This window comes from Capsicum annuum, chromosome 7 (genome assembly GCF_002878395.1).
Source record: "Capsicum annuum cultivar UCD-10X-F1 chromosome 7, UCD10Xv1.1, whole genome shotgun sequence".
Taxonomy (NCBI): domain Eukaryota; kingdom Viridiplantae; phylum Streptophyta; class Magnoliopsida; order Solanales; family Solanaceae; genus Capsicum; species Capsicum annuum.
In genome coordinates this window covers 95,381,717-95,408,772 of record NC_061117.1, presented here as the reverse complement: position 1 = coordinate 95,408,772, position 27,056 = coordinate 95,381,717, and the positions used below count along the sequence as shown (strand labels likewise).

At 30.8% G+C, this 27,056-nt stretch overlaps 1 protein-coding gene across 3 annotated transcripts; it reads right to left on the bottom strand.

The window, feature by feature from the left end:
* Positions 1-360: 360 nt before the first annotated feature.
* On the bottom strand, positions 361-26,917 carry LOC107877838 (lupeol synthase). Of its 3 annotated transcripts, none has more exons than XM_047393625.1 (18): positions 26,571-26,917; positions 25,715-25,900; positions 21,219-21,308; positions 17,015-17,206; positions 16,484-16,568; positions 16,235-16,401; positions 15,166-15,354; positions 9,375-9,488; positions 9,121-9,240; positions 8,893-9,015; positions 8,367-8,465; positions 8,141-8,197; positions 2,499-2,545; positions 2,243-2,386; positions 1,707-1,884; positions 1,455-1,535; positions 1,157-1,240; positions 361-652 (listed from the first exon to the last, which is right to left on the bottom strand). In XM_047393625.1, exons 1-18 carry the CDS (start codon positions 26,766-26,768, stop codon positions 536-538), a joined length of 2,271 nt encoding a protein of 756 aa, XP_047249581.1. In that variant the 5' UTR covers positions 26,769-26,917; the 3' UTR covers positions 361-535. The 3 variants fall into 3 exon arrangements, with proteins under 3 accessions (XP_047249581.1, XP_047249580.1, XP_047249582.1); XM_047393624.1 differs by having other exon boundaries at positions 1,174-1,240; XM_047393626.1 differs by lacking the exon at positions 1,157-1,240.
* Between the last annotated feature and the right edge of the window lie 139 nt (positions 26,918-27,056).

The following is a 27,056-nucleotide window of genomic DNA, read 5'->3' as shown; positions in this document are numbered from 1 at the left end:
ATCTTTTTATTTTTCTTCTTGAATTGAAGCCACTGCTGTTTTGTTTTTGTTTCTTGTCCTGTTTTATTTCTTTTCGGTGATTTCCATAAAAGGATAATAACTAGTAAGTCCAATATTTAACTGTCATCCCATTAGCATTGAGAAATAACGTCTCATTTATACATCTTTTTATAAAGATTTATGATTTCACTTTGAATAGTCCAGTGATGGTTTTGGATTGGAGTTGGAAAGGCAAAACAAAAAGCTTAATAAATTAGTTGATTCAAAGTTGAGTTCATTGGCACAGTGCTTTTGTATATCAACATAAAAAATGATATTTTAAGCATAAAAATTGCAACATTTCATATACCTTCCACGACGTCAAGCTGAAACAATTACCAGGAGCCAAGCCAAAAAATAATAAAAGAGGAGTACATGGATATTTTGTGACTGCCTTAGTACACCATTTTGTTATAGCAAAGATGAAAATGCAGAAAGGCAAAAAACCGTTTTATGGTATACATATTTAATTACTAATGAAAATGAATGTGTGATTCTACATGAGTTTCATGAGAAAACGTTTGTGATATTGACCAAGAGCCCATATTGGGAAGATATTTCTGTATGATCCATAATTTAAGATGCAGTTCTTCATGAATGCCCCTGTTACTCCCTGCAATTCAATTAGAAAAAAGTGCATTAGTCATTTCAGTCTTTAAAATTGCCATGAACATGCACATCTAACATATTGGACTGAAAAATGAATACTTATCGTCACATTGCTGTGTGTGTACATACATACATATATATATAAATTCATCAAGTTTCTAGCCATCTAATGATTAAGCTAGTATTTGGTCATAGATTTAGTTGAACTTGAAAAAAATTTGAAGTTGTGTGTTGGACATGCATTTTATTTTTAAAAAATTGAAATTTTGAGTAGAAGTGAATTTCATTCAGAAACTAGTCTAGGCCAGATTTTTAGAACTTGAAATTTTGTTTGACGAACATTTTTTTAAGTATCGACCAAATTTTATGAACTAACAATATTTTTAACTTCTATGACCAAACGGAAGCTAACAAGTAACAAATTTTATGAACAAACAATATTTTTAACTTCTATGACCAAACGGAAGCTAACAAGTACTAGTTCGTTTTGAACAAGGCAACTTCTTGCCTGTTGTGGGTAGTTACCATCTTCCAATTGTGAATTTATTAAGAGTCTTATTCCACGATGTATAGGTGTTGGATCAATCTCCGCCTGACCAAAAGAATAGAAGTATTAAAGAGAGAATTGATTGACTCTATGACCAATTTCTAACTTAACTCAAATTTTAAAGAGATTAGTGAATAGCACCTTTTTATGTTATGGGCATCTTTTAACTATTTAATTTAAAAATCAAGCACGAAAAAAGTATACGAAGTAATTTTTTCCACATAAGTATAACTAAAAGTAAAAGTTTGTACATACAGACCTGTCCAGCGTTAATGAGAGATAACAATGCCCATGAAGTTTGTACCAAGTTTGACTGATCCCCTTCAATGTTGGTACAAACCTATTACAAGAGATTAAAATAATAATAAAATTAATTAAGAACGGTTGATTAAAAAAACAGATTATTAAATACAATACAATTTTAAATTTCCTTTTTTAAAATGTGTTCCTCAATTGCCTAATTAAGAAGCGTTTGTACCTTATTGAGGATATATACTAATATATTTGTTACCTTGCTTGAATTCGAAAGATAACTTTCACCCCATCCACCATCTGGCAATTGCTTTGACAGCAGAAACTGACAAGCTTTTTGAAGGGCATAACTAGTAGAATAGGTTCTTCCACAAGCTATTAATCCATCCACTGCAAACCATGTTCCATATGTATAACAAATTCCCCAACAACCCGTCCTGCATGCAATGACGAAGTCTCAAAATTTCACTAAAGATATTCAATTATATATATAGATATTAATGTTTGATTTACGTACGAAGTATAATTTCCCAAAGAATAATTAACTGACCACTCTTCGCTGACTATAAGTCGACCCTTACTTATATATATGTATGATTGTAAATATCATAAAGTAATTTTAATCGTTAATGTTTCAACCTTTAAAAAACCTAAGGAGATATTAACCAGTGATAAATTCTTATCTACTTCTTTTACATTCTTAAATAGGTCAAATATTTCTTTTAAAATATCATATATATATATATATATATCAGAGAGAAAAAAAGAGAGAAGCAGTTGGATTGGGATTATTACCAAGAGCCATCAGGATTTTGTGTATTTTCAATGTATTGTAAACCTTTAGTAATTGCAACATCAATCTCCTTCCTTCGATGTCCAGGGTGTAACTTTTTAAACAATGCTAATGCTTGGATAGCTGATGAAGTGCATTCCACATACCTTCATATTCAATAACATCTCTTATAATAAAAATGTTGTTCCAAAAATAGAAGACATATTTGAATATTTTGAATAAATTATATTTTATCAAAAGTTAGGACACAAAGCTTACTCTCGTTCAATTAGAGTGTCCTCAAAAAATTCCGTTGGATTAAATTTCTGACGCATAAAAAAAAAAAGTCAATAGAAAATCAAACATTAGCACATGCAGCAATGTAGTTTGGGAATTCAAATAAGATTTAAAATATACACCGAAATTATAACGACATTTATTATTCATATAATTTACCATGTGCAAGTAGGTTGATTGCTATTTGTTGTAGTACATAAACTCAAAAGAAACCCACTTATTCTTGTACTTATTAATTGAGCACATTATTTATTTTGTAATTTCGGATATAAAAGTCCATAGGACTTTCTAGAAGCTTAAATTTTGGTATTTGTGCACTTCAGATATTTCCTGATTAGACATTGAACAACTTCTTCTCTCTTCCTCTTTTTCTTTCAATAATTCGGATTAAGGGGGTGATTAATCTTTGATTTTGTTGGATTTTGACATGGTATCAGAGAAGAGATCCTGATTCTCCGTCGTTTTCTCTCTCCGACGAAGTTAGTCGTTCAATTTTTGGTCGGAATTTTTTAGCTCCGAGCAGTCCGATCGGGTTTTCTTTGTTGTTTGCAGTTCCGACGATTTAGTTTTTTCTTTTGTTGTGGTTTCGGCGACTTGGTTTTGATTGTTGCTCTCAGCTTCCGACGGCGATCTTTTCCCAAATTTTTCGATCGAGTTTGTTGGTGGTTGTTCAGGTTTTTCTTCAGCGGTTTCCTTCAAAGTCTTTCGGCTGTATTAGTTGCTCACTTACAAGTTGTTCTCATTCTTCTATTGCAGTGAAAGAGGGTAATTTCATTCCTTAGCTTTTCTCTATATCATCGATTGCTATCTTTATCATGATATTATGGAAACGGGTTCTCCGACTACGTCTACTACAACTCTCGATTATTCTAATCCTCTCTATTTGTCTTCGTCTGATGTTCCTGGTATTTCCCGGGTCACTGTGCCTTTTTCAGCACTGAATTTGGAGGTTGAAAGCGTAACATTGTAGTTTCTTTGACTGCTAAAAATAAAATAGGGTTTGTTGATGGGTCTTACCCAAGATCTGCTGAAGGAAATCCTCAACTTAGGCAGTGGGATAGGTGTAACAACATGGTCATCTCTTGATTGACCAACTCATTGTCCCCTGATATTGCTGAGAGTGTCCAATACTCAGCCCAGCTGAAAGTATCTGAAATCAGTTGTGTAAAAGATATGGGACTGTTAGTGGGACTAAAATTTTTGAACTGAAAAAGGAATTGGCTTCTACTTCCCAGGGTTTTCTAGACATTGCCTCCTATTTCAACAAACTCAAAAAATTATGGGAAGAGCTTAGGTTTCTATGTCCAAATCACATTAATATCTGTACTTGTGCTGCTAAAGCTAGTCTTCAAAAGGAGGATGAGGAGAATAAGGTATATCAGTTTCTTATGAGACTCAATGAAACATATATTGGGGTTAGGAGCAATCTTCTGATGGCACAACCTTTCCCATCACTTGACTCTACATATAACATCCTTCTTCAGGATGAGAGACAAAGGCAAGTGATGCTACCTACCCACTTCAGTAATGATTCAGCCTCTTTCCATGTTAATGTGCAAAAGAAATTTCCTGTTTCAAATTCTTACTCTAACAGACCTTCTTCCTCAAATACATATCCCACCAAACCATCTAATGCTTATCCTGTAAAACCATACAATCAGAAGGTGGTCTTTGAGCAAGACAAGTCATCTTTGTTTTTAAGTATTGCAGAAGGTCTGGTCATCTGATTGACAAATGTCACTTGTTGCATGGTTCCCTGCTGGATTTAAATTTTCTAAGGGTAAAAAAGTTGTTGCCAATGCTGAACTTCAAAATTCTGGTGATGAACCTGAATGCTCCAAGTCTCCAAATTCTAGATTCCGTGATATTACCTCTCTGATTGTTGATTTGAGTCCAGAAGAATCAACAAAATTCATGGCCACACTTTATTACCAATAATTATCTACTCCCTATTCCAGTCTTATGGCTGCTACTAACTTTGCTGGTAAAATCACTTTTCCCAACCGCATAGATAATGTGTCTTATGGTGCTTGCATGATTAGTAAAATAGACAATTGCATTTGGATTATAGATTCTGGTGCCACTGACCATATTACCTCTAACAAAGTTTTGCTTTTCAATATTAAGTCCTTACCTATTCCTTATTTGGTTAGCATTCTAAATGGATACAAAGTTAAAGTATCTTGCACTGGTTCACTCCATTTCTTATCTTTTACACTTCATCATGTCTTATATATACCTAGCTTTCACTATAACCTCATTTCTATTTCTAAGTTTGTTTGCCAACTTGATTGCTCTGTTTTGTTTACCAAACTCAATTGCCTCATACAGGCCCCTTCACTGAAAAGGCCAGTGGTGGCTGGTAAACTCCAAAATGGGCTTTACAAGCTACTTCATTCCAGCTCCACTATACCAGATTCTCCTCACAGTCATTCTCCGTCATCAGTAACTCCAATAGTTGATGTTGCAGATAGTTCTATGACTACTTTTCGTATTCCTGCAAATACAACTGCATGTGTCAGTTCTTCTACAAATGTTCTATCTTGTCTTGATAATCAGTCTATACTTGTTATTTCTCCCTCCGCATGGACTGCTTTTGTTTTGGTACCTTCAATTCCTACTTGTACTATTTCTCATGATATAAATAAAATGGATATTTTGTGGCACAATAAATTGGGCACATGCCTTTTATCAGAATGAAAGAAATAGTTACCTTGCTGTGCAAATTTTCTTCCAAACAACCTTTTGTTTGTCCTATTTGTCCTTTAGCAAGACAATCTAGACTTTCTTTCCCAGATAGTTCCATCAAATCAACTCATCCTTTTCAACTAATTTATGTAGATACTTGGGGTCCTTACAATTGTCTCACCTATAATGGTTGTAAATATTTCTTAACCATCCTAGATGATTTCACTAGGGCTACTTGGACTCATCATCCAAGAGCAATGCCTTCCCTTTGATTAAGGCTTTCATTACCATGGTGAAGACTCAATTTCAAGCCTCTGTAAAAACTATTCGCACTGATAATGCCCTTGAGCTTGGATACAGTGTCACAACCAGTCAATTCTTTCTTGATCATGGTATCATCCATCATACCTCATGCTCTCATACCCCCAAACAAAATGGGGTAGTAGAGAGGAAACATAAACATTTGTTAGAAACTTCTCGAGCTTTGCTATTTCAATCTAAATTGCCTATAAAATTTTGGGGAGACCGTGTTTTTAATGCCACATACCTCATAAATAGATTCCCTTCCAAGGTTCTTCATAATAAAACTCCTTTTGAATTACTCCATGTTACTACTCCCAAGTACTCACACCTCAAAATTTTTGGTTGTTTATACTTTAGTATTATTCCCAAGTATCATAGAGACAAATTTCAGCCATGGGTTGATCCTTGTGTTTTCAATGGTTACCCTTTAACTTAAAAAGTTACAAACTTTACAATTTATCCACTAAACTCACCTTTTTTCTCAAGATGTAATCTTCCATGAGGATTTCTTTCCTTTTGCCTCTATTTCCACCCCTTCTTCTTTTATTTTCCCTCCTCCCTTAGTTTTTCCATCAGATTTCTCTTCTGATCCTCCCATTACTCTCACAGCACCTTCTTCTATTCATTCAGTTTGTCCTCCCAAAAGATCTGGGAGATCTCATGACCTCCTGCTTATCTCTAACAATTTATTTGTGACTTACCTCCTTCCCTTTATGGTGCTAGTTCTGCTTCCATTTGCATTGATCATTTTGCTAGTACTGTAGCCTTGGAACCACATTCTTACCAGCAAGCAGCTTCTATTCAGGCCTGGCAAGAGGCTATGTCTAAGGAATTTGATGCTTTACATACTAAGCCATTGGTTGCAAATGGGTTTACAAAATTAAATACAAAGCTGATGGGTCCATTGAAAGATACAAAGCTCGTTTAGTAGTTAGAAGAGATACACAGGTAGAGGGTATTGACTTTGATAAAAAAATTTCTCCGGTTATTAAATTTTCCATTATCAAATGTTTGATTGTTGTGGCTGTTAAGAAAAATTGATCTCTCTTTCAACTTGATGTTAATAATGCCTTTTTGCATGGTGATTTAGATGAAGAGATTTATATGAAAGTTCCCCCTGATTTAGTTGTTGATGGTTCATCTAGTTCTTCTTCTCCTCTTGTGTGTCGGTTAAACAAATCACTTTATGATTTAAGGCAGGCCCCTCGACAATGGTATGCCAAGCTTTCCCAAGCTTTGTGTACTAGGGTCATTCTCATTCCCCTAATGATCACTCTTTGTTTATCAAAGGTGTTCCACTTCTATTGTGCTTCTTGCGGTGTATTTCGATGATATTATATTGACAGGTGATAACCTGGGAGAAATCAGTTCTCTCAAATGTTTTTTGGATTCTTAATTCAAAATAAAGGACCTGGGTATCCTTCATTATTTTCTTGGCATTGAAGTTTCTTATTTCTCTGATGGATTATTGTTATACCAACACAAGTTTATTAAGGATCTATTAAAGGAGTATAGTTGTGATGTTGTTACTCCAGTTGCTTGCCCTCTTGATTTCTCCATTAAATTGAAGGCTGATATGGGTGTTCCATTGCCTTTTCCTGAGGTTTATCGCAGTCTAGTGAGAAAACTCAATTTTCTCACACACACTCGTCCGTACCTATCATTTGCCGTGGACATTTAAGTCAGTACCTTCAACATCCTACTGGCTGTCACATGAATGCAGCATTGCATTTGCTTCGTTTATTGAGAGGGACTTCTACTCTGAGGGTTTTTTATTCTAACTCTCCTTATTTTACTCTTTCATCTTTCTGTGACAGTGATTGGGCTGCTTGCTCATACACTCATCGGTTACTTATTTTGTGTTTTGTTAGGAAATTCCTTGCTTACCTGGAAAGCCAAGAAACAACCAGTTGTTTCTTTGTCGTCTGCTGAAGCAGAGTATCGCTCTTGTAGTAAGGTTATTGCTAAATTGACGTGGGTTGTGCATCTACTTTCTGATTTTAGCGTCACACTTTATCTGCCTGTACCTGTTTATTGCGACAATCGGGCTGCTATTCATATTGCCAAAAATTCGGTCTTCCATGAGTGAACGATACATACCGAAGTGGATAGCCACTTCATTCGCACTAAGCTTGCTGAAGGTTTCGTCGATTTGCTTCCTGTTTCTACGACACGTCAGCTTGCGGACATCTTTACTAAGCCTTTGATTGGCATTATCCATCATTCTGTTTTGCTCAAGCTGGGAGTGCAATCCCCCTCCAACTTGCGGGGGGTGGAGTACATAAACTCACTTAGTGAAAGAAATCCATTAAGTCTTGTACATATTAATTGAGTCCACATTATTTATTTTATAATTTCAGGTAAAAGCCCATAAGACTTTCTAGAAGCCTAATTTTTGGCATTTGTGCACTTCAGATATTTCCTGGTTAGACATTGAACAACTTCTTCTCTTGTGTTTTTTTTAATAATCCGAATTAAGGGTGATTAATCTTTGATTTCGTTGGATTTTTACTTATAATTTATCTTACAAATGATTTAATTACATAAATAATTATTACACCATCATTCTATAGAATTTAAATTTGGAGGACTGCAATTTAGAAATAAAAAGAAGAAGGGATTTAGTTTATTACCTCCAACCAGTGATAGGCACGTTGAGGCTCCCAAGCTGGAAAACCCCCATTTTCACTCTACAAATAATTAACAAAAATAAAGGTTAATTAAAACATTAAATCATTTAATTTGATCATTAACTATATTTAAACTCTGGATCTCATGCTTGCAAATTAAACTATATGTTGAAATAATTTAATTATCTGTGCGTACTAAAAATCATATCAATAAATCAACTATTTTTACCTGCAGAGACAAAATAATATTTACTGCATCACATAAATGCTCATTCTCTAATTTTTTCCCAACAAGTCCTGAAGGCATTTGTGAAAATAAAAGTGCGCACTGCAAACACAAGCAAACAACGTCAGGTACTAACATTGGCAAGAGAATTTAAAAAAAAAAAAACGAGGAGAAATTGGAAAAATGAGAGTATTGACAAAAGATTTGATTTATGCAAATAAGAAGAAAATATCAACTTTTCACTGTTTTAATTTATGCGGTATAATTTTGAATCAACAAGAAATAAATATATTGTGATTTTATACATATCATAAGATTTGGTGTAATTATTAAAAAAAAACCATCAAGGATAACATAGAAAGTATAGAGTATTAAAAGGTGTCATTCTTTTATATGAACTAAAAAAGAAAATAATTAACTTGAACCTTAGCTAATATTTCGTGATTTTTATCCTACATTGATGACTAGGTCATGCCTTTGAATTAAAATAACGTATGTATACTATAAATAGTTGGGAATTAGAAACTACCTTTAATCCTTCAGAAGTGCAATCAGAGACTTGCCAACCATGATCTTGCATCGAAAATGTCCAACCACCTTTAGATATGTGCCTATACATTTTCCTAAAGTCCCCAGAAGGATTCTCCCTCACCTAAAATAATAGTGTCAAGATTAATTTATGTCAGATAATTGTGTTTTATTTTATCCTAATTTGTAAAAATATAATGTTGAGTCCGTTATGAAGAAAAAAATTAACCTGTGATGCTTTTAGAAAGTCATTTGCTTTCTTAAGGGTGGGCCCAAATTCTTCAGCTACATCACTTGATAAGATTGCTTGGATTGAAAAAACTGCATCCCATGTTTGACAACCAAAGGACTGCATCCAACCATATTTTACTAATCTTTATTAGCAAATTAATAAATTTTGGCCAACTTCTATCAAAGTTGTTGATAAAATGTTATGGTTAAAAATTATAAAAAAAAAATGAGAAAGGGTATATATCAAAAGACCTGAAATTTTAAACCATCTTCAGATATCCAATAATAATCTGGTAAGCGAGCAAGGTGGCGTTTGTATGCTTCTGAATTTGAATCTTCCACCCAACAAGCCATAAGACATAAAACCTACCAAATCAAACAATAATTTCAATTGCCATCTCTTCGTGTTTTTACTTTTATTTTTCTTTAAAATTTGACCAGAAACATTAGGAAATTTCTATCATATCCTAGAATCGCAATATAGAAAACTGCACTAGGCACAAAAAAATAAATATATATACCAAAAATAGCAGAAGTGGCATTTGAAAGCACCAGATTGATGTGCCGGACATTTGACGGCATATTCTACGCTTTTAATCAAGAATATATGCGAGTTTTTAAGCAACCGTTATTAAATTTGATGGTTTGTGTTGTTAAATTACAGGAAATTGATGCAAGGGAAATAAAAAAAGAAATTGTACTTAAGAATCGTGTGACAGCTCACTAGACGGACCATCAAGAGGGTGTCGAGCAGTCACAGCTACCGTCAAGTTAATACAAAAACATCAGTTGAAGACGGCTCAGCTGACGAACCGTCAAGCTGCTAATGAGCCGTCAGAGCTTAACAGAATAACAGTCGACCCAGAGTCAAGTGACGACTCCATATGAAGAACTGTCGCACGCCTGACAAATCGTCAAATGAGCCGCCATAGGCAAGGCGGTCAGTTCCGATTTAAGTAGATTCAAAATTTCCTGGAGCCTATCGTCTAGGATTTAGACTAGACATCTTTCATTACTTAGAATATTTTTACGTTACTTTCGTCGAGATTGAACGTTTTGTTAGGATTTTGAAACTACTATTTTGATTTTGTTAGGGAATCAAGGCTTGATTTTCATCTTTGTAAGAATTAATCTTTTGATTATGAAATCTATTGTTTTCTTCTTCTCAATAATCATGTATGGCTAAAAATCTTGCAACTAATGTTGTGGGATCCACAGCTAAAAAGTGACTCAAGAATTAATTTTGGTGTGAATTTGAATTATACTTATGAATATGATTTTTAATGGTAGCAAACCTTTCTAATAGTTGCAAATATTAGAACAAGGCATAGGTTTAACTTGTTTGAACTAAGAGGTTAAAATGGGAAAATAATTTAGCAATGAGGACTCGGAGTTTGTAACCTCCATCTAATGAGTAATGCTCTAGCGAGATTAATCAAATTGAGGCTAAAATTGAGTTTATTATTTTCATCACTTTAAGTTCGAAAGAATTGAAGGGATAATTGTCTAATTAGGTTAAGAAACGTTTAGGCGTACTTGTAGTATTATCGATATTAACCCGAAAGTGTAGAGTTGTCAAAATAGGCTGGCCTAACCCAACCCAGCCCAAGCCTCACGGGCCAAAGAATTTGATGTGCTAGGACGGGTGGACCCTTCACTTTAAAGGGCCTTAAAATGTATGGCCCAACCCAGCCCTAATAGGATCGTGGGTTGGGGCGGGCTAGCAATTTATTTTTATCGATTTTTTTGTTAGATTTTCTTTTTCAATCTATATTTGAACTAATAGATATGACAATCCATTTGCATTCTAACATATTATATAAAATATATAATTGTATAATGATTTATAATATTTTCAACACCAATACATTATCAAGCACATTTGAATTCATTAATTACATTATCTTAATTAACATCAACATTCATCTAAATTCATATGCAAATTTAATAAGTTGAACAATATCAACAAGTTAAATATCAAAAATTAATAATATTTAAAATTCACTTAAAAATATTATTGCTTTGAGTTTAGGTAATATTGTGCAATTGATTTCGAGTAGCTGCAATAAGTGTTTGAACATTTCATGATGGATGCAATTTTTATATTTATGATTAGAAATTTTAATATTTGTCATTTAATGCTAAATGAATAAAATATTATATAAGATACTAGGTACAATTTATTGAATAATTACTATTTATATTTTTAATTCTTTTTGCTTACAATTTTCTTTAATTTTGAGTTTAAATTGAATAATAATAACAAATGAAACATCGATACTTGATGATTAAAGTTTTTAACACTTAATAAGTTAAATAGTATATAGGATATTAAACTTATTCAATAACTACTATTCTTAGTTATTACTTTTTCTTTTACAATATTCATATATTTTTAATTTAAATTAACTAGTATTTTGACCCATAAGCCGATCCAACCCAGCCTCAGTGTCAAGCCCCAAGGGCCAGCAGGCTGACTTGGGCTGAGCTTATAAGCCCTAGTTTTAAATGGGCTCAAAAATGACAACCCAACTCAACTCTTATAGCGGACTGGGTTGGGCCGACCTCAAGGGCCAAGCCCATTTTAACGGCTCTACGAAAGTGACAAAGTGTCATTGTGAACACAATTCTAGTTTATTTTCTTTACTAATTCATATCTCTTAAATTTAATGCCCATTACTTAAAACAAGTTAGACATCGAGTTGAAATCACTTATCATAAAAACCCTCCATTTCATGGAAATCACAAACTAATAGTCACTTAAATCGCAAACGACTTAGTGTTCACCATATTTCTTGTGGGATTCAATCCCAACTTTTATTGGATTATATATTTGATAACGTCCGCTTATACTTTTTAAGGGAGGTGTAATTAGGACGTATCACAGACTTCAAAAATATATACATAAAAGATATTGGAGAAACTGCAAAACTGCACCTCCAATTGTAATTTTTTTCGCTAATTTTTTTTTTCACAATTTTCATCAAATCTAATAGATATAAATTTACTTGACATTTGATAGAGATTAAATGCGCTTACTTTTGGAGAACTTGTCATACCAAATTGCTCAAGAATATCTAAGGGACTATTTTGATCTACCTTGAAACCTATCAAACCAATGATAATTTCATTACTATGTCTTAGTGTTTTTTCTTTTAACTTTTCTAAAAAAAAAAAATTAACCAGAAAGATTGGAAATTTCCGTCAAATCCTAGGAACCGTAACACAAAAATTGCACTAGGTACAAAGATATATATCAAAAATAGTAAAAGTTGCATTTCAAAATATCAGATTTTAGAAATAAATAAATAATAGCTGAAGTTGCATTTTAAAGTATCAGATTCTAAAAATAAATAAATAATAGTAGAAACTGCAAAACACACTACTTCAAATGTAATTTTTCGCAATTTTTTTCCCCACATTTCCCATTAGATCTAACATATACGAATTTACATAATATTTTATAGAGATCAAACGTGCTCACATTTAGAGAACTTGATGATCAAAATGATCAAGAGAATATCAAAGGGACTACTTTGAGCCTACCCAAAACCATATGGAACCATTTTTGTTACTTTTATTGGGAAAAATAGACTATTTTTTCCGCCCCTTCTGGACCGCTTTCAAGCAGAAAATAACAGAAAAATTAAAGAGAAGAACAACACAAAGATTTAACGTGAAAAACTCCCCAATTGGAGAAAAACCACGAACCTCCCAGAAAAATATTCACTATATAAAAATTATTACACCATACAATACACCATTTTTCTTACACACCCTCACTTCCTAAAATACTATTCTCAAATAGATCTCCAAGAGAATTATCTCTAAAACTCTTTAATAGTAAACAAGGAAAAAAATATTTTTGTGTGTGTTAAACAATGGAAGTGGAGTTTATTTATAACTCTCAAACTCCTCCCAACCAAAGTAAATTTTCGATGTGGATTTTTTCTTTCTTCAAAACAAACTTCAACAAATCTCCACCTTTTGAAGAGAAGAAAATGCAATCCGTTGGCCCTTTATAGTTGTCCAGCTACACATAACAAAATCAGTTCTCCACCTGACTCTAAACTCGGCCAATCATATGTAACTGCAACTTTCACATTGTCTGCTACTGACAATCATAATTCTAAATTCAAGAATATCATACCCCCACCGTAAAGAGTACATCCACTCAGATTGAAAAACCAATCCAAGAATTTTTACTTGAAATCACTTCCTAATTTCAAGAATTTCATTTTCGGCACATGTCGAAAAAAACTGCTAATAACTTAGGGTGCAACTTTCTTGTTGATTTCTTGAGAGTTCATTAGCCATCGACATCCTTTCCACCACATACCTTGCATCACCTATCAACCAATGCCCATGTGCAAACTTGTGGATCAGCTACCAATTAAACACCCTCTTCCATGGCAATTCTAAAGGTAGCATTCATGCCATGAGGATTTTCATCTTTCTTACAAAGAAATATCATCCCACTGTTCTAGGGAGACAACATTGGCAGCATTTTCTTTGGAGCTTCCAGCCGAACTAGCCCCATTATTTGAACAATTATTTTTAACATGTCCTGATTGTTTACAATTCCAGCAGATCACCTTCTTCTTGGAGCTTTGCTTCCATATTCCTTTAACAACAAGAGCTGAATTTTCTAGAGATTTTTCATCTCCATTCTTCAATCTTTTTTCCTCATAAATCAATTTGCTTGTCACTTCTGAAAAAATCACAATTTCCTTCCCATACATTATAATGGGTTGCATGTGCTTGTAGGAAGATGGAAGAGACTAGATGAGTCAGAGTGCCTTGTCTTCATCATCAATTTTCACTCCAATAGATTCCAATTCAGAAATAATCTCATTCAAGACACTCAGATGATCAGAAATAGTTGTACCTTCAGCCATTTGCAATTTATGAAATTGCTCCTTCAAATATAACCTATTTGAAATACTTTTGGTTTGATACAATTCTTCAAGTTTCTCCCACAACTCCGTTATTGTAGATAATCCAATCACATTAGCAAGAACATTTTTAGCTAAACACAAACAAATTTGACTTGCCGCTTTCATGTCTAGCTCTTCCCATTCTTCATCACTAATTCTGGATTTTTCTGAGTCTTTACTGCTTTCAGATTTTTCCTTATCACCTTTTCCGCTAGTTGGTCTCTCTTTCAATGCCTTGTGCAATCCAAATTGGATTAACACATCCTTGACTTGCACTTGCCACACGCCAAAATTAATTCTCCCATCAAATTTCTCAATCTCAAATTTTGTCCCCACTTGTTTATCAGTACTAATAAATGGACAATAGTAATGTAAAGTACTCACTAAATTAAATCCCAGGAAAGAGAAGTGGATCACAAGGGATACACTTAAGTACCAAGTCTTTCCTTAGCCAGAACCTCTTTAGATTGTATTTATTCTCACTATTACCAAATATACAAGTACTCCAAAGTAACTCCACCAGAATAGCAAATTCCACCGGAATCAGACTCCACTTGCTACTCCACCGGGACGAAACTTCTGCTTGAAAGCAATAATTTTAATTCAGAATTTTTTCTGATGTGGAAGATCAGACAAATCTGCAACCACAGAGCATACTAAAATTTTAAAAGAATTATTCCACACCAAAGGCTCTGATACCACTTGTTGGAAAAATGGACTATTAAAAATGGACTATTTTTCCCGTCCCTTCCAAACCGCTTTTAAGCAGAAAATAACAGAAAAATTAAAGAGAATAACAACACAAAAATTTAACGTGAAAAACTCTCCAATTGGAGAGAAATCACGGACCTCCCAGAAAAATATTTACTATATAGAAATACTATTCTTAAAGAGATCTCCAAGAAAATTATCTCTAAATCTCTTTAATAGTAAACAAGAAAAAGAATATTTTTGTGTGTGTTAAAAAATGAAGAAGGTGAAGTTTATTTATTATTCTCAACCTCCTCCCAACCAAAGTAAATTTTCAATGTGGGACTTTCTTTCTTCAAAACAAACTTAACAACTTTATCTTATGTTATCACTTAATAAATTTGTTAGTTACATACCTTTTCGACACATCCAATGCAAATGTATCTACTATTTTGGTCCTCGTAGTGAATATGTTCCATGGCCATATTCAATGCCTTTTCTCTCAATTTGTTAAATGGCCATCTCTTTAAAACTGGCTCAGCAAAGTGATGAAGGAACCCCCAAAGTGTATCTTGTATAAATGGATGCGGATAGTATAGATCCACCTATCATCATAATAAGAAAAGATATTTTTTAGTGTTTATAGAATTAATTATGCTCGTTTATTTTTTTGGATAGCAATAATGTTTAGACCAATTTGCACAACTATGATCTTGTATGTAACTTTCAATACTCGATTCACTTCTCCTTCTTTCAAACATGAAAATTAATTGCAAACGATGAAATTATAGTTATTTTTGGGATAATTATCTTCTTAGGCCGCTCTAAAAATAGTAGCCTACAAATGTAGATATATGTTTTGTATCTTTAATATATATTATATACATAATTGTATATGCATAAACATACAAAAATATTCATATAATATACATACTGTATACATTGTTAATGTTTATACTTCGTACAATTTTGGCCTGCGCCCCTAATTAATTTTGACTGATGGGCCAAAAATAATACTCCCTCCGTTTGAAAAAGAATGACCTACTTTGACTAAACACAAAGTTTAAGAAAATAAAGAAACTTTTGAATCTTGTGACCTTAAATTGAAGTAGTGTTAAATGTATCAAAATGTCCTTTAATCTTGTGGTCATAAACATGCCATGTATAAAGTTGAAATTAAAGTATTGTCAAAAAAGAAAAGGTCATCCTTTTTAAAACGGACTAAAAAGAAAAGTAGATCATTCCTTTTTAAACGAAGGGAGTAATAAAATACACTCATTATTTGGCTTATTGCTCCCTTATTTGATGAATTTAGATTCGCGTTGCGTAAGGTCTAGGGGGAATACTCCAATTAATTTTTTTTAATTTTTTTTTCAAGACTCGAACTCGAGACCAAATTTTTGTACTATTTACTATGACAAAATTTCAAAAAGTAAAAGTAAAAGTTTAATAATCTTAAAAGATAAAAGAGAATAACCCACAAACCTTAGCACATGTATTTCTTGCTGTATTCCAGTCAATTTGATGGTAAGGTTGAGTGTGAATCTCATCTCTTATAGATAGCACCAAACTAGTTATGGTTCCCACGAACCTCCTTCCATATAAGTATGACATGGGCATGTACACCAAACGAGCGTAGCACAACATTTTTCCTGCATTACAGATTCATTTTTATCTTCATTACATTTATGTTCAATTTTCCTCTGTAAAATCTATGTATATATATTTAGAAACCTGGATGAAAAGGAAATAATGTAGGTATAATCCAAAATTCTGGTGGCATTGGGTTGCAGCCATCCCACTCATATACTCCAAGCACCTGAAATTTAGTAAGATACAAATTGATAAATTCTTTTCCAAAGCAAACTTCTTCAAATTTCAGAGTTTTAATTAGGTGAAAATCCTCGTCTCTAAAATTAACCTATTTAAAATATATATGTTTCTTTCAAAATGTATGGTGTCCGGCCAACTTGTGTTCAGATATAGTAGCGTACACCTAATCCTTGTAGGCAGTGTCGGCACTTAGAGAAAGCAAATAAATGAACAAAGCAAAGATTAAATTAAATTCCGAAATTGTTATATAAAACACAATTCAAGTATATTTCTACAACACTTTTGAATGAGTTTTTTCATTTTAAATTAAAATTATTCATGGTAACATTATTAAAAATATAATGCCAAGAATTTGTTTTGCTTATTAACATATAGGATACTATTTGCTATCTTTCATCAGCATAGATATCAATTAGAGAGTAAATAACACACCGCGAGCCACAACTTCCCCCAAGAAGGAGTAGCAACAGCACCAGCATGATCAAGGATCCATTTACGTCCTTTAGCCAATGCATTGCCTTCTTGCACTTCCTCTCCTAGCAACCTCAGTGCTATGTAATTAAGTACTGTCCCAAACATTGTGCTGTGTCCTTCTATGTGAAATCCCCATCCCCCATCTTCGTTCTGTCCACATAAAAACCATTAACTACAAATATTTACAAACATGCATGATAGTTTGAGGTGACAAAATTAGTCCAGCAAAATGTCACCGGATCAATTCGCTCAAGTTTTGGCTAGTTATTGACGCTCATTTGCTAGCTCAACACAACCCTTTTGAGCCAATTTAAAAATGGGTTAATATGTGGCCTAAATTAACCCACGCTAATCTTGTCAAAGTACTTTAAAAAAAAGATATTTTTTTTTTTGTATGCTACATATAGCTACAATAAAGAAAAAAAAGTTTTATTAGATACTACAAATTTTATAAAAGGATAAATAAAATTATTAAAACTAAGTAAAAATTGAACGGATTGGGTTATGACCAACGTTTTAACCTATTTTTGCCTAATTTTTTTTTCTGAACGAGTAGATAACCCACTCATTTATTAACTCAAATTATTTAATTAGGTCGTCCGAATTCAGGCCTAAAGATAGAACATAACATGGGAAAATTAAATAAATAAACTTATTAGATTGTTTATTGCAAGTTATAGCAACTCTTTTTAGTTTTCAAGTTATAACAACTTTCATTTAAAAATAAAATAAAAAAATTATTTTATATATTTTTCGTTTAAAAAAAAAAAACATATCAAAATCATTACAAAAAAAGGAAAATACAAATTTAATATAATTAAAATGCAATATTCCTTCCTTAAATATAGATAAACTTAAATAACAATATTCCTTCCTTAAATATAGTTAATAGTAACTAATAGATACAAATCACATCACTATTCTCTCTTTAACCATTTTTTCTTCATTTTTAAACAATCCAAATTTTTTTTCACCTTTATATACATTCGTTTTTTTTTTTCTATCAGAAATTATTATTTCAATAAAAAGTTTCCACAAGTTTTTGTTGTTTCATACAACGTTTGAATATTTTTATTGAGAAAAAAACGTTCAATAGTCTGTAAAAAATAAAAAAACGAGACACACAAATATGAATTGTGTTAATTTGCACTCAATCATGATATATCATGGAGGAAGATGGAATGCATCAGGTATATCTTGGTTATTAACTTTGATATTTTGCATTAATTCTTTTTCTTTTCTTTCTGAAATATATATTGTCTAATTATTGGTTAAAAAAAAGATATTCAGAGAAAAAGTTAATTTTATTTTTTATATTTGTTTTTAATTATGTGATGTTGATATGTTGATTATTCACGAGAACGTGGTGGAAAGACAAAAAAATGTTGTTCAATCAATTTATAGATGTATGATTATTGGTTGTCAAATGTTTTCATTCGATTATATTACATTCAGTGACCTATTATGATATTATATTTATTGTTTTAGTAATTTTTTTTATTTTTTAATTTTATTGATGTGTGTGTTTTGACAGTATTAAAATATGTTGAAATTATCAAATTTCATATGTTTATTTTTTTTTTATTTTTTTGATGTGTATGTTTTGTGAATTTTAAAATATGAACGTTACTGATTATTGAGTATTAGTTACTTAACATATCTGTATTATATTTGCAGGTAGACCTAAAGATTTTTCTATAGATGAAATTATGTATGACGCAAATACCAAGTGTAAAGAATTGCTAAATGCAATAGCAAAACAACCCAAGATCGACATCAACCCAATTCAAATTGGAGATTAAGTTCTTGATTGATAGATTCTCACCAATGACCATACACAATAATACAGGAGTCATGATGTATCTAGATCGAAAAAAGACTTGTTATCAATAATCATACATAATGATAAAGTCATGTTAAACTTTTGTTATGTTTCTGCATGATGTTTTCATATATTAAAATATGTTTTTGTTGATTTTATAAAAACGATATCGTCTTTAGATTCAATAACATAAATTTTTGTTTCTGAAATTGTAGACTCAATATGTTATATATATATTGAAAAATATAAGTAGATAACTGATAATAAAATATTAAAATACATAATTTCAAACATCTGATATCAATTTTAAGATTTAAAGAAAAACTTATATCAATTTTAAATCAAAAAATACTTGATATAAGTAAAATATAGCGGAATACAAGTAATAATGCAAAGTATAAGTTCGCAAAAGCAACAATTTTAAGTTATTTTATATCAACTTTAATACAAAAGATCATTCCCATTAAGTAAGAAAAAACAAATATCATTGTATGCAATTTGCAAGATAAATCATATATTATGCTTTAATGAAATTTGAATAAAAAAATTAATCAGTAAATTTATAAATTTGGCAAAATGAATATACAATGATAACAAAATCAAGATAATAATTAACAACATAAATAGATGTTTTGGATATAAAATATCCAGTGATAAAATATCCTATTTAGAGTAGGATCAAATTTTTATTTTTCAGACATGACTAAAGAAAAAAAAAAAGAAAAAAAATACACTAAATTGAAGAAACTTTAAATCCGAATGAAGAAATGAATGTTGGAAAATCCAACTTCGTACACATGAATATGAAAAGAATAGAAAAAAAAAAAAAGAAAGAAAAATAATTTATGAAAATGAAGATAAATGAGTGGTTTAAAAAAACTTTTATCAATAAAGTTGATTTGAAAATCCGGTAAACATTGGACTACTAAGTTAATTAATAAAATTAAAAAAGAAGAAGTCAAATATCATTTATAAATGTAAAAAAAATATCTTTACTATATTTGATTTTTTAATTTGAGAACAAATTATGAAACTTAATTAATAAAAAAATAAAAAACGAGATATAATGATTGATACCAACAATAACACTTGCCATAATTATCAAAAGATTTAATGAAGAGTGATAACTATTAAATGCTATAAATAAGGATATATTTGAATATTAAATATGAAAAAAAAATTATTTCATATTTAAAAAAATAGTTTAAAGAAGATAAATTAGTGGTTGAAAATAACTTTTATCGGTAAAGTTGATTTGGAAATCCTATAAACATTGGCCGACCAAGTTAATTAATAAAGTTAACAAAAAATCAAATACCATGTATAAATGTAAAAAAAATATGTTTACCATATTTGATTCCTTAATTTGAGAATAAATTATGAAACTTAATTTGAGAACAAATTATGAAACTTAATTAACAAAATAACAAAAAGATATAATTGTTGATACCAATAATAACACTTGCCATAATTATCAAAAGATTTAATGAAGAGTGATAACTATTAAAGTCTATAAATAAGGATATATTTGAATATTAAATATGAAAAAAATATTTTTTTAATATTTTAAAAAATAATTTTTTATAAGTAAAAGATCTTGTGTAAATAATAATGAGTTTTAAAAGTTTTATTGGAAGTTGATAAAAGGTAAAAGAGTTTGCGTCTGATTTTAGCTAAAAATACCCCATAAAACGTAAAAAAATAATCAGTTCTTTTTTAAATTTATAAGATGTTAAAAAAAGGTAAAAATATAAGAATTCTATTGATAATTAAAGACATTAAAACATGAAAAAGTCTAGAAACAAGTTAATTATTCAAGTTATTAAAAAGTAAAAAATCAGGTCTTAACTTTAAAAAATATATTTATCATATATGACTCCTTAAATTGTGAACAAACTTTAATAATTAATTATTAAAAAAAATAACATTGATACTTTTACTTGCCATAATTATCCAAAGCTTTAATTAAGAGAGATAAATGTTAAATGCTAAGTATAAGGAAAGAATATAAATAATAAATATTAAAAAACTGAATTTCGAACAATTAATCAAAATATATTTTGTCCAAAAATTGTTATAGCTTATAATTATTTCCTTAATCTGATAATTATTAAAAAGTTATGCTATAACTTGCAATAAACAATCTAATAAGTTTATTTAGAATAATTTTCACACCTCATAAAAAGAGCTTTTAGCCTAATTAAGTCGCTCCCCCTAGTATTTTTTTAAAAATCACTGGGGTAGTTCTTTGTATTACTATTTAAAGTTTAGCAAAACATTATTTAATACAAGTAATAAAAAGATATAATTAATATGGAATCAGAATATATAGGATAAGACCTGATGATTGTAAGCGTAGCGTTTAATCTCCATTTGATGGGCTGGTGATAAAACCGTATTCATGTCTCCAGTCACATACAATGCCATGACCTGCACTAATACTGCATTACTTTCCACTATTTGACGCATGCACAATACAAAAGTTTAATAATAAATAGAAGAAAGAACTACCTTGTTAATAAAATTAGATTCAGATTTCATTCTTTATCCGAATTGATCTCGCCCTTTCTCTTATTCTTTTCTTTTCTTGAATACATTTTTTCTTATCTCATTTGTTTCCTGTTCCTTTTTGTTTTCCTGTTATCTACGTTAAAATCTTTTCTTTTCCATTTTCAAGTCGTCTTTTTCCTATCTCAAATATGTTCTTCTCATTTTGAATTAGATTTAAATTAATTTTAGATTTGGATTTTTCAATTTTTTCAATGATTTAGATTGAATGTTGTTTCAATTGATTCTATACATTAAAAGGAGTTCAAAACTTAAATTTGAAGTGACTTGGAGTATATTTGAGTTGAATTTCAAAAGAGGCGCAAGAAAATTAAAGATAAAGTCAGTTATTTAGAGTAGATTTGAGTTAAATTTCAAAAGAGGTGCAGCAAAATTAAAGCTGAAGTCGTAATAGTGTATAGTATTGTATAACAATGTATATATATATATATATATGAGTATATAAATACCTCTCATAATTTTGTATTATGTTATTATATACTGTGTTTGACATAGTAGTATATTGAGTTTTTAACCTTCTTGTAAAAAAAAAATAAAAATTTTGGAAGTTTTTTTTTTGGTCTCCTATCCGGTGTTTGATGTCCGCATTGGAACCCCAACTAATTTGAATCGCGCATTGCAGAGGTCATTAAGGTGGCAACGCTCCCAATAGAGCTTTCTCCATACCCAGGGTCGAACCTCGACCTCTGATTAAGGACAGAGCAGCCCCATCTACTGCATTACAACCCATGTTGGTAATTTGAAAGTTTTGTGTAATATTGTATATCAAGTATCAAATTTTTTAAACACTAACGTAAGAAAATAGTGGATGTGTAATTGTAAACATAAAACATTTTAAATTAGTCTTAGTATGAGAAAATAATACTCCTTCCGTTTCATTTTATGTGTCGTCATTTTTCTTTTTGATCTATCCCAAAAAGAATGTCACATTTCCTTATTTAGTAACTATTTAGTGACATTATTTCCATTTTATCCTTAGTAAATCCCACTTATTTAGAAAAGACAACTAAAAATTAAATTAACTTTAAAAGGAGCAATTTTGTAAACTTTACAAAGATGGTTGAAAGAGTTTAAAAGTTGATCAACATGGCTTTTAAGTCATTTTTTATTTTTTGGAGTGTTTGACAATTTTAAAATTTTCTTAAAAAGGGCCAAAATTTGCTTTAAAAAAAGCCAAAAGCTATAAGTAACCCATTCCCTATTTTGTTTTTGGCTTATAAACCGTTATAAGTTGACCAATAAGAAGGTATTTTTATCCCTAGAACATCATTCTTTTTCACTACAACTCATTACACCGTTCTAATTTATGAAATATGATTTTTATGTATTATTCTCCTTATTTAATAAATTTTCTTAAATTTGAACAATTATTATTATACAACATATGAATTTTTTTAAGGAAAAAAAAAACTCATCAGTCAAGATATATGGAGAATACTCACCAAAGATATACAATTTCATATACGATTAATGAATGATCCATCTATATTTCACAATGCAATATTTGTATTCGACAATATTTTAATAGTGATATAGTCATTACTCAATCACGGGTAATATATTTTTCAATTAAGAGTCATTTTATCAAATAAATAGTATCATTTGTGATCAACTATTTATCTATTAATGTAACTATAATGATTAGTAACATATATATTTTGCTTGATGATTTAAATTTTTTTAATCCAAAAAAAAGTTTTTTTTAGCGCATAAATTTAATAGTCATTCATTAAAATATTATATATATAGGGAGGGAGAGTAGCTTAAATTGAAACTAAATTAAAATATATATTAATTCTAATTTGAATCATTTTAGAAATAAAAATTAATAATAATTAACTCTATATATTGTTAACAGCTTTAAGGATATTTCAGACATTTTCACAAAAATAAAGTGCTGTATTTTGACAAAAATAAAGTGTTTAACAACACTTGTTTACCAAACACATCAATAATTTTTTTTTTTCAGTTTCAACACTTTTATCCAAACACGTAACTGCTTATCTTTAAAATAAGTTTCAACACTTTTAAAAATACTTTTAAAAAACTTTTTAAGAGCCATTTTTTCCAGCTTATCCAAACGGGCTTAAAATCATCACTTATTTCTTAAATATCGTACTCGATCAAATGGCACACATAAATTGAAACACATATAGCAGTACATAGTAAGGGCCCGTTTGGCCATGGAAATTTTTCTCTTTTTTTCGGAAAATTTTTTCGGAGTTGAAAATTGTGGTGTTTGGCCATGAAAATTCGAAAAATAATTCTGGAAAATTTTTCTGAAAAGGAAAAACAGGTTTTTGTTGTTTTCACAATTTTTCAACTTTTATTATGATTACATATAACCTCAATCTTTACATAAAACTCTCCTTATAACATTATTTTTTCAATATTATGTATATAGCAGTTTTAAAGAATAAGATAATTATAATTTCAAACTTAATGCTATCCTAATTAATATATATCTCTTTTTTCTCTCTTATCGTTATTTTTATCCCTTATTTAAGTTTCTCCCTTATTGAAGACATTATTTTACCGCTAATTTATATTTATACCCATAAATATATCAAGTATTATATTTATAATAGAAATATACAAAGTATGTTATATATAAAGTTTATACAATGTATATATCATATACACACAAATATAAATATACAAAGTATTAAGAAACATACTAAGCATATTTATAATATAAATATACAAAGTATGTTATATATGAAGTTTATAGTCTAGAGCTGTCAATACGGGTTGGCCCAGCCCATCTGGGCTAGCCCATACGGGCTTTGAGTTTGACGGGTCAGGCCGGACTGGGCCATTTAAATGACGGGCCAAAAAATACCAAGCCCATGCTATTACCCTATGAGCTGCGGGCCTCACAGGTCAGCCCACTTTTAAAAAAATAATATTTTATAATTTAATTTTACACTGTTAATAAACATAAATATTTATCACACAATAACACATAATATTAATGTTTGTTAATCAAAAGGGAGCCAGAGCTCGAATCACCCAAAGTAGGAAGAAAACGAAGAGGTGACACTACTCAATCAGAACCATCACGGTTGAAAGCCGATGACGCGTTGAGGGAGATACAGTGAAGAGGCGGCGGCTAGCTGAACTAAGGAAATTAGGAAAGTGAAGAGTACAATGTATTCTTTATGTTTTAGTGGTAGATATGTAATTATTTTATTATGTATTAGATAGGAAAGTAGGAAACTTTCCAGTTTCCATTTTCTTTGTTAATGGAATTGATCAATGGTCATCATTGAATTTGAATGTTTTTTAACTCTTATTATTTTTCAGTATTTTATTTTATTTTAAATTATTTATAATTTATCTGACTGACCGGCCCACGAGCTAGCCCAATCCACATTCCTCAAGCCCTACGGGCCATGAGCTTATCCGAACCAGGCTAAAAAGTCCTGTTCTTAAATGAGCTGCAAAAATTGAAGCCCACCCCATCAAATTACAGGCCGGACCGGGCTGACCCACCGGACCTTGACCTATATTGACGGCTCTAGTTTATACCATATATATACCATATACACACATATATAAAAATACAAAGTATAAAGAAACATACTAAGCATATTTATATATTTGTGGTATATGATATAATATACTATAAATATGCAAAGTATATTTTACATAGAAATAATTTATTTATACACAGTACAATCTTTCATGTATAAAAAAATTAAAAAAATAAATTAGCTGCACCCTAAAATTTAATAACAACTCATCATTTCTTATTTTTTAGAAACGAAAAATGAAGAAAATAAATTAAATAAATTTCTAAAAAAATAAATTTGTTTGAAAGATAACATGTGTTACCTATAAAACAGGAAGCAGTGATCTGTTAATATAACATCCATATTTAAAATTTTCAAATATGAAAAAACAGCTATTAATATAAATACCATATATGTCATAATTGAAATTCATTAAATATGACCATGTATATGTAATTATTTTTATAATAGTGCCTAATTGTGTTCTTTTCTCATTAGTAGGTAAATTTTAGTTAGGTGATTTTGATAATTTATAAAAGTTAGGGCATAAAATTATATTTTAAATTACTTTTTTCAAAAGTAAAAAAAAAAAATTCAAAAAAGACATGTCAAACAAAACTTCAACTCCAATTTCAACTCCACCTCCAACTCCAATTTTGAAAATTTTTGTAGTTTTTACTAAAGTGTGGTAGTTGTGTTTTCCGAAGATTAAAGAATTGAGGGACAATGACTTTGATAGGGAAAAGTTGTTACCAGAGGGGGTAGGAAGAATAAAGGGCCGGCAGATTCCGCCGGCCAATGGCCATCATGTGCTTGAACTGTTGCGTAGTAGCTTATCCCCCTTGTCAATGTACGTTTCACTGCTTCTTCTGTTACATTTTCTGATTCTTCTAACTTCACTCTTGCTGGAATTGCTCCACATCCGTTCTCTTCTCTTAGCTGCCAAAAAACAACAAAATTCATTATGAACTTAGTAACTAGAGTGATGGATGAAAGACACCCCTGAACTATTCTTTTTTTTTTTTCTTTTAAGTTACATGTCTGAATTATCATGTAAAATTTTTGAGGCTCTTAGTACTTGAACTATCACAAAATAAACACATCTAAACTATTAATTATTTACTTTTTCTATCTGAAAATTCCAGTATGAACTCAAATAATTAATAGCTGATCTAGGTATTTTTTGATAAATAGTTAGTGATAATTAAGATAAGAAAAGGTTAAAAATCCTGATAGTACCTTTACAGTAGATCAAGAAATTTTAAGGATATATTTTTCCAGTAGGTGCAGATTTGGGAGAGGGGGGATTAGAAATTGCAGTGGGGGTGTCAATTTATTTTATTTTTGACTAAGGAATTGTTGCAGTGTTAGAGAAAAAAGAAGAAGATAGATGATCAAGTATATATGGAACTCAGAAAAAGTGTCTTTGACCATTTTGTCTAATACTTAACCACTCATCGGTACAGTACTCGACTATACTTCTCTTCATGATTTCTATACGAACTTAAAAAAAAAGACATGTAAACACCGTTATTTAATGTTGCAAAACTAGTGTGTGTATAGGATAGGATAATCACTAAAAGAAAAAGGGACTTTTGTTAAGACGTACCTGCATACGCATGAGTAAGTCGGCACTTTGTTTGTGAAGGAATCTGTTTTTGGTGAAATTTTGGCGCATTTCATCAACGACATCTCTTTCTTGAGGAGTTCCACTCTCTTCATCAAATTCCCAATGTTGTCTTCCAATGTAATTATTGCTGCTTGTCAGCCATGCCCCTTCCCCTTGTGCTATTCTTAGCTTCCACATTTTCTTTCAACTCCAAAAATTAATTGAGTTAATTTGTTCTTTTTTTTTTTGTGGGTGTGGGGGGGGGGGGGGGGGGGGGGGGAGGGGGTAGAAAGTTAATTTGGTGGAAGCTAGCTAGTTGAGAATGGATAAGAATATATATGCGAGTTTCATTAGTTCATCCCAAATCTCTAATCTTTATATAGAGAAGACGTACGGGAACAACTGTATTTTACAAGTAAAACTGTCCAAAAGTTCTTCTAACTTTTAGGGGTAGTTTGGTTTGAGGTATAAAAGATTCAAAGAATA